The sequence below is a fragment of the Copadichromis virginalis genome, linkage group LG13 (assembly GCF_057382275.1).
Source record: "Copadichromis virginalis isolate Kocher_CV1m ecotype Utaka linkage group LG13, C_Virginalis_male_GT1.1, whole genome shotgun sequence".
NCBI classification, from domain to species: Eukaryota; Metazoa; Chordata; class Actinopteri; order Cichliformes; family Cichlidae; genus Copadichromis; species Copadichromis virginalis.
The window spans coordinates 3,245,013-3,258,757 of NC_140630.1; the positions used below are offsets into that span (position 1 = coordinate 3,245,013).

At 43.1% G+C, this 13,745-nt stretch overlaps 1 protein-coding gene across 1 annotated transcript; it reads right to left on the minus strand.

The window, feature by feature from the left end:
* Positions 1–11,627: 11,627 nt before the first annotated feature.
* LOC146695039 (titin-like) lies at positions 11,628–13,745 on the minus strand. Its single transcript, XM_085476696.1, has one exon. The coding sequence runs from the start codon at positions 13,519–13,521 to the stop codon at positions 12,778–12,780; it is 744 nt and encodes a 247-aa protein (XP_085332822.1). The 5' UTR covers positions 13,522–13,745; the 3' UTR covers positions 11,628–12,777.

A 13,745-nucleotide genomic window follows, 5' to 3' on the forward strand; every position in this document is an offset into this window, starting at 1 on the left:
GAAACAGCAAATGACGTCAGACTTAAAGACCGGATAGGGTTAGTTAGTTATTTATTGTTAACAGTTTGGGGTTTGGGTAAGTGAGGAGGTGTCGAGGGGACTGGAGACTTTTTGGCTACTCACATACAATTGACCTTAGTGGAAAACGTCATGAGGCCATGGAAAAGAGAAGTTTACTGCTCTTTTTTCCCCCATAAAAAATAAACTTTGTGCAGGTTTGTTAATTAAAAAAAAACAACTCAAAATGAGATTGTGCATCCATACTGTCACTTAAGTGCGCATGCACTCACACTGTCCACAAATCAGATATTGTGAACTAAAATACACAACGAGACCTGTTACACTTACATTTAAAAGAATCAGTTCAATTTCACTTTAATTCAGTTTTTTTTATATCTTGTCAAATCACAACAATCATCACATGAAGGCGCAAATCAATCCTTTATGAGTCATAAACCTACAGAAAAGCTACATAACAAGTTTAAGGATAAACAAACAACTTTAAACCACATGAACACATAATTATAACCATACATGGATAGTACGCTCAAAGAGAAACGTAGCCACAGTTAGGTAGTGCAAAAACACCAGCAGGTGCACGAAGGTGCACGAGGGGATCACCGAAATCACCGCATGCAGAGAGTGACTGTGAATATCTCCAGCATGTTTCCATTTCTTTTGTTTTTCTGAGTGAAGTTGTGGTTTAAAACTACAACATATGGACAGTAGGCCACCTCTACGTTACACCTGTGTGAGCTGCTCAGCCATGGAAACTGGAAATGGAAGCTCCCAGCATACAGTTTTTGTGCTGATGGTAATGTTCATGGTTTGGTGTTCTGTAGTTATTGGTGACTCTTATACTGTATCAGCACTCAGCAACCTGGCTCTGTAGCTCTGTGTGGTCTGCCACTTCATGGCTGAGTTGCTGTGGTTCCTAAACACTTCCCCTTTGACATAATACCACTTACAGCTGATTATGGGATATCTAGGGGGAAGAAATTTCACAAGCTAACGTGGTGCCTTACTGGTTGTATGTTATTACAGAGCTCTTGGGTGTAAAGGCAGACTGCATGGCTAAATGCTTGACTTTATACACCTGTGGCAATGGGCCTGAAAACACCTGAATTAAAATAATTACTTTTGTTCATGTAGTGTAGCTGCACACACTGGTGAACGACCTGATTTCAGTGCCAATGAAACACGAGGGGTAATTCCCAAAGTCTGACCTGCATAGGCTTGCTCTATGCAGAAGCACTAAACTATCATTACAGAGTAAGTATCTCGAGCTGCAGTAACTTATTGCCGATGTGGGTGTTTAACTTTGCTCATTACCAAACTGTATGACTTAATTTAACGTATAGTTGTGGAGGTGTATCAGTAGAATTCAGCCGACCCCTTTGACCCTGAGGCGTGTCCATTACGACGTGTTGTTGACCGGACTACAACATCTTACATGCATCGCTCTGTGTGTTCTTCGTGTTGCTTCATGCAGGCCACGAACCAGGATCAATGAACTCACCACACACCAGAACCATCGGGATGTGGTCAAGTAGCCAAAATTGTGTAGGAAGGTTTCAGACTTCCTGATGTGACCTCGAAGTATCTGCAGCAATAACAGGAGCTGTTGGCTAAATAATAGTTAAGGTTCTCCATTTTTTATGAAAGGAGATAATGCCATCCCATAATTCAAAGCAGAACAATTAACACAACTGACAAGTGACGCAGGTCATGTAAATGTTAATTAACAGTCTGTTTTGATTTTCGTGCCGTAACCTGCCGATATGTTTTGAACCTTCAATTGCAGCTTGTAAAATCAAAGCCAAAGGCGAGCTCTGAACATTATGCTCCTGCAATAAAAACAGCTTTTTATGAAGTTATGTGAAGAAAATAAAAAAGTCATATAAATCAAATTATGAGCTACATACAACAAAATAATGAAAGTGATTTTGAGGCTCAGGAGTTCATTTAACGTCAGTCATGGAAAGTCTGGATGAAGGCAGGATCATCTCTCCCACCAGAGGAGAAAATATGAGTGAACAGGATGAGAAACTAATCACAGGATGACAAACATATCATTTTACTTCATAGGCTACTCATTACTTTTTATTTAAAATCGCAGCCTCTATGATGTAAGGTATCATTTTCACCGGTCGTTTTCTCTTTTAATCACCTACATGAAACAACCCAGCAGGAAGTGACGTGCGGATGCACATTTTGCAGCTGATCCTCAGATTTTTATCTCTCCACAGCAGACTCACATCAACAACATCAGCTGTCACCATAAGTAGTGAGGAGGAGACTGTGTGGTGTGTGGTCCTCCTTGTCTAGATTTTCGTGGAAGACACAACTGATCTGCAAACACTCGCTGTGCAGAGTGCGATCCAAATGGAGACTGTTTACTTTCAAAGTAAAAGTTGGGACATTTAAAGCGTGCTGGTTTCAGCAGCAGGACAAAGCTTTTACTTTGAAGGTGAACAGTCTCTGTTCAGTCTCTGTAGTGTTTGCAGATGAGTTGGTGTCTTTCATGCAAACAGCAGGTGACCACGACCATCAGCTACTGACCGAAGAAATTAAACGAGGTTTCTGGTGCAGCACGCTCTGATTTCACAGCTGCTTGGGGAATATGTATTTTCAGCAGGTGAAGCTGCTTTAGGGCCTACAGCTGACACCTGCTCTGACATCTCTGATTAGCTGCGTGGGCAAACATGAGATATCTTCAGTGCAGTAAACGGAGTCCTGGATGATTTAGAAACATGTGACCTGTTCTTAACCTGCCGCCTGTTTGTACCCGGCTGATTCAGACCGACTTTTTTTTACAGTGTATCTGTCTGTCCCTGCTGTACAAGCAGAGCAGGCTGTCGGTGTGTCTTTGTGTCAGTGTTGTTGCAGAGTGCAGTGACCTGCAGTTACACTCTCTCTGTTCCCGTTAGGGTAAATATCCCTCTATTAGCAACAAGTGGTCTGAAAGCTCCGATTCTCTCTGAGCTGCTGGAAGCTTTTACAGAGTTAGACAAGAGAGGAAAAGCAGCAGCTCTGCCAGATTAACCCTCACTGCAAATCACTCGCATCTATTTGATCCACTTTGAGAACAACAGCACATTCACATTTTTACATTCTGCTTTAGGTTTTTGAAAAGTATTTCTCCAGTTTTAAGCAACATGTGTCAAATCGATCTTTGTCAAAACATGAAAGACAACCAAACTCATTGGTTTTTGAACATTTTGACACCGTTTTGTCCACCACCACAAGTTCAAGGCACACTTGCCTGAGGGCTGACAGCCTGACTATTCTTCAAACCTCGGATTCAGGGTTATGTGGTTTCCATCCAGTTTGAAAGCCATCATGTTCAGTTTTTGGAGACAGAAATGACCATATTTGGATGAGAAGGTGAAGTGGTACCTACGTCAGACTAAACATAAAACTTCTTGGATGGTGTGTGAGTTAACAATAAGAATTAAATGCAACCATATTAGTTTTCAGACTGTTGCATTAAAAATGTTCAGCAACGCATGAAGCTCGAGTGAGAGCCCATCAGTTATAATATCCACACTCCTTATAATTATAACTCTAAACCTTAATAACATTTAAAAGACTGAATTTGTGTACACCCCCACCCCACAGACGTCATAAAGACCAAACAGTTTTCTGTATCAGGCTGTAAACTTTTTCATTTCTGCTGGAAAGTCTTTGAAGACTGACTCACTGTCTGCACCCCTAGTGGACATGAGAGGAAGTGCAGGTTTTGGTAGCTCGGTGTTGGCGTCATTTTGCAGCTTGTTGTTTGGAAAAATACTGATGAGATTAAGCTGCGGTAACTTTTCTGTAGTAATTCTTTCTAGTCCACTTGAATCAGAGCACAATGATGTCATCTCTTTATAGATGAGTCAGCACAGTCACAGAAAATTGGCAGAACATAAACACAAAGCCTCACAGTCACCGGCAAAGTGGAGAGCAAAGTCCAGAGTCCAGAGTCCCACAGCTCTGGAAAACCTCCTGTGTTGTACCAGTGCCAAAGACTTCACGCCCCAAGGACCTCAACAGCTACAGGCCGGTGGCTCTGACATCCCACCTGATGAAGACCCTGGAGCGGTTGGTCCTGGCTCAGCGTCGGCGCCTAACAAGCTCATCACTGGACCCACTTCAGTTTGCCTACCAGCCTGGCATTGGAGCGGATGATGCCGTCATTCACCTCCTACATCGTTCCCTCGCTCACCTGGAGACCGCTGGAAGCACTGTGAGAATCATGTTCTTTGATTTCTCCAGTGCCTTCAACACTATTCTTCCCTCGGTTCTGAAGGACAAGCTGGAGAACTCTGGAGTGGACCATCACCTCACTACCTGGATCCTGGACTACCTCACCGATCGACCACAGTATGTGAGGACTCAGGGCTGTGTGTCGGACAGGGTCGTCTGCAGTACGGGGGCCCCACAGGGAACGGTTCTGGCTCCGTTCCTCTTCACCATCTACACTGCAGACTTCTCCCACAATTCCACCCAGTGCTTCCTGCAGAAGTTCTCTGATGACTCTGCAATAGTCGGCCTCATCACTGATGGGGACGACAAGGAGTACAGAGGACTGACTCAAGACTTTGTGGACTGGTGCCAGCTGAACTACCTCCAGATCAACGCCAGTAAAACCAAGGAGCTGGTGGTAGACTTCCGCAGGCACAAGCATTCTCCACTGCAACCACTGAACATCCAGGGTATGGACATTGAGGCTGTGGACAGCTACAGGTACCTTGGTGTTCATCTGAACAACAGACTGGACTGGACTCATAACTCAGACGCCCTCTACAGGAAAGCGCAGAGCAGGCTGTACCTGCTGCGGAGACTCAGGTCGTTTGGGGTGGAGGGCCCACTCCTGAAGACCTTCTATGACTCTGTGGTGGCTTCTGCTATCTTTTATGGTGTGGTCTGCTGGGGCGGCAGCATCTCTGCTGGGGACAGGAAGAGACCGAACAGGGTGATCCGAAGGGCCAGCTCTGTTCTAGGATGCCCTCTGGACCCAGTGGAGGTGGTGAGTGACAGGAGAACGGCGGCTAAGCTGTCATCCCTGTTGGACAACATCTCCCACCCCATGCAGCAGACTGTGACAGCACTGAGCAGCTCCTTCAGTGGGAGACTGCGGCACCCACGGTGTGGGACGGAGAGATTTCGCAGGTCTTTCCTCCCCACTGCTGTCAGACTCCACAACAAAGACTTTAACTGAACAAACACACACATCCACACATGTGCAATAACACTAAGTGCAATAATCTTTTCTGGCATCGTTGTATTTTTACTCAGTTGTATATAGCATTCGTATTCTATTTTTATCTTATTGTATATTTTTATTCTATTTTATTCTACTGTATATAGTATATTATTTTATTCTATTCTGTACAGCTGTGTACTGTATTTATTCTTATTGTATTCTAATTTTTGCGTCATAACTTTTGCACTGTCCACTTCCTGCTGTGACAAAACAAATTTCCCACGTGTGGGACTAATAAAGGTTATCTTATCTTATCTTATCTACAATGTGCTTTTTTAGCTCAATTTTTGCGACGTTGTAACAATATCTGCTGTCCCATCATTAAGAATAAAAGGACGACGTCTCCTTCACATCTTTCATCACATCATGACACTCGATGTGGAGGACAGGCGATCAGGACAGCAGCTCACTTTTTGAAGGAACGACTTGATTTTGACTTGATTTTCTTTTTATAAACTTATTGGTTTATTGTGAGTTGACTGATGGTTGAATGTCAAGAAGAAACGTTGTTGCTCTGTTAACACCTAATGGGAACAAAGAAGCTGATGCTAACAACCCAAGTTTGACAGAATGGCAGGATCCAGAGTTATTAGCTGCTACAGCTGCTTTACTGGGATTTACTGCAACCGGATCAGCATTTTTCTATAGGAAAGGGCAACATGAGCTCTCTTTCTGTCGAGCTAGCCGGGTCACTAGCGTAAACTGATGAGCATTGTTATGTTTCGGTTTCCAGTTAAAGGAATCTAAACAAAGATGCTGACATGATGAAAACCTGCCTAGTTTTAAAGAGAAATGAAACAAGCTAAAAATTAAAGTGAAGAACCACTCTACATAATCAAATGTGTGAGGAGCTGCCTTAAAACGGTACTTTCAAACCACTTTTAAACACATACTTGATTCACTGACTCACATGTACATTTTTTTTATGAATCATATATGCGTCTTTGCTAACATTAAGCATGCAAACACACTGAGATGGCATGATCAGGATGAGATGATCGAAGGCAACCCTAAGGTGAGTATCTTGTACGAGGGTACTTTGACTTGAGTTGGGGATCGAACCACAAACCGTCTCATTCGTAGCTTCTGCCAAACAAATATATGATGATGATAAAACTCACTGATTAAATCCACCTTTATTCCCAAAGCTTATTTCACTTGTAAGGTTGTTTTCATTTAGGATTTACTGTGAAAAATGTTGAAAAAGAGAAGAGAGTGAGACTGAAAGGAGCGGGAAAAGGAAAAGTTGCTGACCCGCTGCTGAACCTCAGAGCAATAATGAGTAATGACCCTGCAGAACGAGTGTGTGTGTGAGAGTGTTGAACGGCTTATCAGTGCAGTCATGCTTGTTTTAGATCTTATCGCTGTTTTCAGGGTTCATGTGTTTAGCAGTTAATCGTCTTTATGGGTCGTGGTGCAGCTGAGCTCTAAAAACAATCGCTGACTGCTGGGATATTTTTAGATCATTTGGCAGTTTCGATTTCCGTCTTCAAGCTAGAAAATTGATTCTAGTTGTTCAGGAGACAAGTTTGCTCAACCTTTTATAATTGACACACATTAGCGAACGCAGTCATCTCATAGATTAAGTAGCCTTTGGCTCAGTAGCACGCCCACAGGAGAAGCCAGAAGTTCAAGGCACACCTGCACAAAATGCCAGTCCTTCTTTGGACTGAACTGTTGGACTAAGGCACTTTTGACGGGCCATTTGCCACATCTGGACCTAACATGATATCTGCAAGTGTGCCACTGCTCCACTGCCATTTACCTTGCCTCAGTCACCTTATCAAGCACTTTGGGACAGTCTAGCACATGGTTTTGCTGCCTCTGGTTCAAATCCAGCACTCGTTAGAGGAAAGCCACGTTCTCAGACAGCATGTTTGGTTCCCATGTGCCTCTTTACCTCACTTGGCACGGAGCTGAGAGCATGTCTACTCTTCAAACCTCAGACTCAGGGGGAACGGTGCAGTTTTGGTTCGTGCGCTCCACGAGCCGGCCGAGGGTGCATGGATGTTTATCCATAAGTCTGCTTGTGTTTTGTGGACCTGGAGGTGGTATTCGACTCCTCTGAGTGGTTTGCTCCACAATGATGAGTAGTTCTCCTTATTAAACTTCTGTCTATAAATCAGGTCCTTTTCTGTCATCCCTCACTCAAACCCTACCATCATACTAAATCTCCCTCTGACGGGTGTTTTAAAGAATATTGGGTGAGTTAATGAGTGCATTTTTGTTGCATACTTTTGCAGAATATTGTAATAATAATGTTTGTTTTTTATAACATCTGATGACACACTTATACGCAGTTTGGAAAACACTGCTTTAGGTGTGTGTGTGTGTGTGTGTGTGTGTGTGTGTGTGTGTGTGTGTGTGTGTGTGTGTGTGTGTGTGTGTGTGTGTGTGTGTGTGTGTGTGTGTGTGTGAGTGAGTGAGTCATAAATCCTGCTGTTTGACAGCAAACACACTGCAGGGTCACCAGGAAAACACACAAACACACAGGTGGTCTGTAGCTGCTGAGAAGCTTGTGGAGGACACGCGTGTACTTGTATTCCTAACATCGTGGGGACACACGTCTCGCTAAACACTCACATTGTGGGGACACGGTTTATGGATGCAGTCTGCTAACCACATATATATTTTATACTACAAAGCAGGTTTAACATAACCAGGCTATGCTTGTGTCTGGCTCACCTAAACCTACAACCCCACTCAGAGATAAGGAACAGTGTTTATCAACTGTATTTCTTATCGAAAGCTTTCTGCTGCAGGCTCTGTGCACGGTCATATTAAAATGGGTTTTTGACACATTATTCCACAATTTAGCACCACGATTTCAATCAAAGGAATTAAAAAACAGGTGATACAGACCATTAAAAATATAAAAACATGAAACATTGGTGCAGTGAATAAGACAAAAAAGTAATTCTTAATACAAGATCTTGTGAATTTTGATCATCACATTCGCTGTCTGCGCTGCTGTTTATTGCAAACCAGGCAGCTGATCTATAAAAAGCTTCTCAGTGAGGTCGCACAGACCTTCAGCTTGATTAAGACATGCAAATCATTAGCTTGTAGGGGCTATCCCATCTTTAAGGGAGGACGTATGAACCCTGCTTCCGTGTCCAAAATGCTCTGTGTTTATTAGGCTGTTGTGTTTTAAACATGTTTTTAACCTGCTAACTTCTAACTCCGTTAAACTTCATAAATCCTGTTTTCATGGATGCCTGGATGTTAAACTTAATTGTTACACCTGGTAAAGCAGCAACACTGATCATTTTATTACAGATGAAAGAAGTTTGTAACTCAGTGATGCTGCAGTGTTCGTTTGACTTTGGGACCTGAAACGGAGTTTGGACCCGCAAACAGCGAATGACGTCAGACTTAAAGACCGGATTGTTGCTTTAAATACTCTTTCCTAACTTTAATTTAGCTAGAAGTAATTTAGAAGTTGCCAAAATACCTAGAGTGGTGGATTAGTGTCCACAGCAACACATTTCAGCAGCTGTTTTTGTCTTTTTTCAAAGAGAGGAAGTCAATCTGGGTGAAAGGTCAAATCATCAGAAGCACCGGGGAGGCTAAATAAATGAAAACAGTATTGGAGGTGCTAAACAGATGATTATTTTCACAGTGTTCCAGGAGGCTGTGTGTAGTTTACACAGACTTTGAATCCAGTTTCTCTTCTGCTTCTTTTTAATTAGCCATACACGCTCACATGCGAGCCGCGCCCTGCTAGCTGCAGCGCTTTGTTTATGTTAGCGAGGAGCTCATCTTCAGACGAGTTCGCCGCACGGTCTGCGGGTTCAAGCAAGTTCAACTACAATCCAGCATCTACGCTTCAGACATGCACTCACACATACAGGCCTGTGATTAAAGAGCACGCACAAGCTGACCTGTGAGACGAAACGGAGCCTTTTCTTTAACGTCGACTGAACCAGCAGAAAATTGCTTTTTGTGGATCGATATCTCACAGATTATAACTCCACACGCACGCACAGGCAACATGCCTCTCCGCCCCTCAACAGTGGAACCAAAACGAAGCGATTAGAGTTTCAACTCTTCACCTCACCGTCGAACCGCCGCTAGATCTGCCACCGGGCGTAATTACAGGTGGGGAGGAGACGGGCGGCGGGCCAGCCCGATCAGCCTGCTTGCGTCAGAGACGACTCTGCCTTCACCTCACGGCAATGTGCGTGCCAACACACACACATGCGCACGTTCAACAAGAAGAGGTGTATAGTGGCAACCACAAAGAATTAAATATGTACAAACAACACAGGAGGAGGAGGAGCAGAAAGTTCAGGTATGTGCAGGTACACGGTCTGACACACTTAAACGCGACCTCAGAAAAAGGCTCTTTGAAGCTCACTCAAAAATGTGAGCGGCATTTTGAGGAACTGATGAACGGGACAAAACGTCTTCGCCCGCAGGCAAAAGAAATTCTCACACACATTCACTGATTTATGTGGATCTGACAGCTCCAGAGAAGCAGGTCAGCAGAAGGTGGGACTGGCTGATTCTCCAACAGATCATGCACCTTTGTTTCATAAATTCCTGTTTTTAAATTCTTCCAAAATAACAAAATCATGCTATCAACAGAACGCGACGGCACTGCTCTGACTTTAAGTCCTAAACATCTGTGTATTGTGTTTGAGAGATATGAGTGTTTACAATTTTGGCTCCTATTAGGTAAATTTGGACTTTGAGCACCCCTTATATAACAGTTCCATAGAGGAGACTGTGGTAGGTTATATATGGGATGAGATGAGCCTCCTAGGTCACTTGTTTCAAAAGGTAGGTTCCACCCAGTGACCTTTGACCTGATTTACTTGCTATGTGATTTACAGCATTCAGCAGGAACAGAAATACAAAAATTATCCTCCGAGAGTGGATTTCACCTGAACAGGTGAAATTTCGGTTCCTATTCAGAATATCAGGTAAAGTACTCATGAAGTTTTATCAGAAAAGTCGTTGGACCTCCATGGGGCCAAATCAGCTTCATATCATTCAAATCCTCAGATAAATTATTTCCTTGGGAACAAAACATATCGTGATTCTAATTGATCGGGTTAATTGATCCCGATTATGGGCGTCTCATTGAAGGCCTGGTTTCCAGATTTGGGTTGTTTCTGGTCGAACTGAAGGATTTCTTGTATCTCCAGTGAAAGTCACAGTGTTGGGCAGACGTATCTGTACATATGTGAAAAAAGTGGCTGAGCTTTCTGCCGTCTGTCTTTGTGGTGCATTCAGGGTCATGCATTCAGGGTTGTTCCCTGAATGCACCACAGGTATGTGCAGGTACACATACTAACTGTGAATGTCCCAAACATGAATGATTGTGAACTCTCAAAATAAACTTCTTTGTGTTTTTATTTGAGTCACAAAAGCGGGCAGGTGGTGCCCTCTTGTGGTCACATTTGTGCTTTACACAAGTAAAATTGAATTGAATCGTCTGCAGTGGAAACAGCAGATGGCATTAATTATATCTTTTCTGAGTTAATTTCACTGAGAATAATCAGACCCCAGAATATGACTTTAGCACCACAGTCATGGAGCCTGAGTTGAAAGTTAAGTAATTCTAGACCCTAAAAATCTAATTGAAGCTATTTGTTTGAAGTTTATCGTGTTTAACCAAAAGTTTCTACGTGCTTTAAAGAAATGAATCCCCAACATCTTATATTAATTTGTCTTTAGGAAGGTGACACACACTGTTGGTGTAAGTCGTCTTTCATTTTTTTTGGCTGAAGCAGGAACACCTTCACTGTGGGGAAAAAGAAAGAATATTTTATTGTTATTGTACTTATAAGTTATTTTATTTGACTTTGTTTTGTGTTTTTCATTGACTTTACCCAGCATTTCATTATTTGAGACACTGCTTGTGTACTTACAGGCTTAAATGTTCCTGTCAAAGAGGCCACGCCCCCAATGATGCAAACTTAAAGACTCAATACATTTGAGACAAATTAGTTCCAAAAACATTGAGGATTTTAGGACTTGTGTATAGAGTATACGCCATTTTAACTTCCCAGGACTGCAGATGGAGAAAAGATGCCTGCTCGCTCACAAGATCTATGTTTCTGTGCACGGTCCCCGAGAAATAAAAAGAATACATAAAGAAATTTTGATCTGCTGACAGCTGTAGTTCTCTATTTTTTCCAATTCAATTTAATTTACAAGCTCTAAATCACAACAGTTGGCTCAAGGTGCTTTAAAAGCTTCTTCTAAATCCATCACAGGTGAGACAGACGGGCAGCTGTGCGCGTTCCTGAGCGGAAGGATCTGCGCAAGCTAATAATCCCCCGCCCATTTCCGGCTTCGCTTGAGCCGGGCGTCCATTTTTTCGCGCTCGGATTTTAGGAGGTAAAATAAGACACCACGAGTCTGTGTAGCACTGCCAGGTTTATTTTGAAAGGCACCACAGTTTCTAATAAATAATCAAACTGTGAAGAAGTTAATATGAAAGATGGAAGATGTTATATTTCCACTGTAGTGTCAGTACACTATTAGAGCTTATGCCGAGTCAGACTGCACACACAATAGTTTGTTTACAAGTTGACTTCTTCTTTTATTGGGATCACACAGAAGTAACACACACACATAACTGGGCGTGGTGCCCCCTACTGGCGATAGCTTGCATAGCACACAATTCTTGGTTCATACATAACAGAAGAGTCAGAAGAAAAAAAGAAAAGTCACCTGTGCAGTGCTTAAAAAATACTTTTAAAAAGTGTAAAAAGGACAGCACAGAGTGTAGAGTCGTGTCTCATTAAGTCAGCACTGAAGCATTACACGAGTACATGATGCATGTTTAAACTATGCACATCAACATATTTGTGGACCTATTCTGCCTTTTTTGAGATTATATACACACATAGACAGTGTGTATTTTGGACAGGAGTCAAGTCTGTTTGTTTCAGACAGAGGATGAAGTGAAGGGCTGCTATGAAATACAGGATTATTATCAGGGGTGCACATAAGTGGTCCGCAGGTGCGCATTCGCTGTCAAAATAAAAGACGCGCACCAGATAAGAAGTTGCAACGTGTGTTTGCGTACATAAGATTTTCTGATTATTATTAACCTGTGAATCATGCAAAGCCACCCTAAAAGATTCAGAAAATAAGAATGAGCAGGACAGATTTCCACCTTAAGAACTTTTACAGATACATCACTTGTAACTGTACTTCAAAGCTATGGCACTGATGGCTTTTTTACTTCAGTGTAAAGATATCATTACTTCTTCGTATTCTGCCAATCTGTGAATTAAAACAGGGAGGATTTCAGGGTTGTTTTCCTGCTCGATGAGTTGAGGACACGCCCATGATCTTAGCCCATAAGAAGCACCTTAACACATCGAGGAACGTTTCTGTTAAAGTTCGAACATTGACTCTCCCATAGCTTTCCTGACAGTACAAAGGGTGTGGGCTCTTATGTTAATAAAGGCAGACCCTCAAATAAAAAACATTTTCTTTTGTTTTAGGAAGAATGACTACTGCAGCAGTAGCAATCTATAATACCCACAGGCAGGCTGTTTTCATTGTTCAGGGGCTGTTGGGAACATTGCTACAAAAATAACATCAATCCCAGTCTTGACTGATTCTTTGAATCTGTAGAAAAAAGCCGCTGCTGATTCTGGTTCTGGTTCTGGCGTTTTCTCCTGGTAGAATCGATTTTTGAAGGGTAAGCTCTCTTTCTGGTTCACTGAGTTTTCCATCCTGCAGGTGAAGGTTTTCACGCTGTCCATTTCCAGACTGCTGAGATCCCTTTTGTCTTGTCCCCTTTCCCACTCTCCATCGTCCTTCTTCCAGGAGTAGGTGACAGGCCCGGCATTTGTAATGTCTCCATAACATTTCAGTCCACATAGCGATGGTCGATCACACGCCAGCGGCTGCAGAGTCACCTCAGGTCGGGGCACATCCTCGATCGCCACAGTCTTATGAACCCGACCCTGGAACTGGTTGTTGATCTCCACTGAATACCATCCACTGTCCGCCGCAGTCATGTCCCTGATCTCCAACACTCCTGTGCCAGTGTTCAGAGTGGTTCGGCCTCTAAACTTGCTGAAATATGTCAGAGGAATCTGGTCTTTCACCCACTCAGCCAGCAGGTTCTTGCCGTATTTCCACACGATGCTGGTGATCTGTTCATAGACCGGCTCAGGGCTGAGCTGAAGTGTGCCACCAACCCTGAAGTACTTCTCCACAGTCTCGGCCTGACAGAAGCTAACGTTAGCCACCAGCAGCACCAGCAGCGCTCCGAGAACCACAGACCGACCCATGTCCACTGATCAATACAGGAGTGACAGAGTATCGATGATCACATCAATAAAAACTCACTCGTCGAAATCTTTTCAGGCAGGTCAGTAAAAACCGACGAACATGAGGCGGTTTGAGTCGCTGATAAAGAAACAGACCTCCGCCTTTTTCTTTTGCTGTGGAGCAAAATGTCTCAGAAAAAAACCTTCAGCGTGGCTTCTCTGCTGTTCGCTTTCAAAATGAAAGA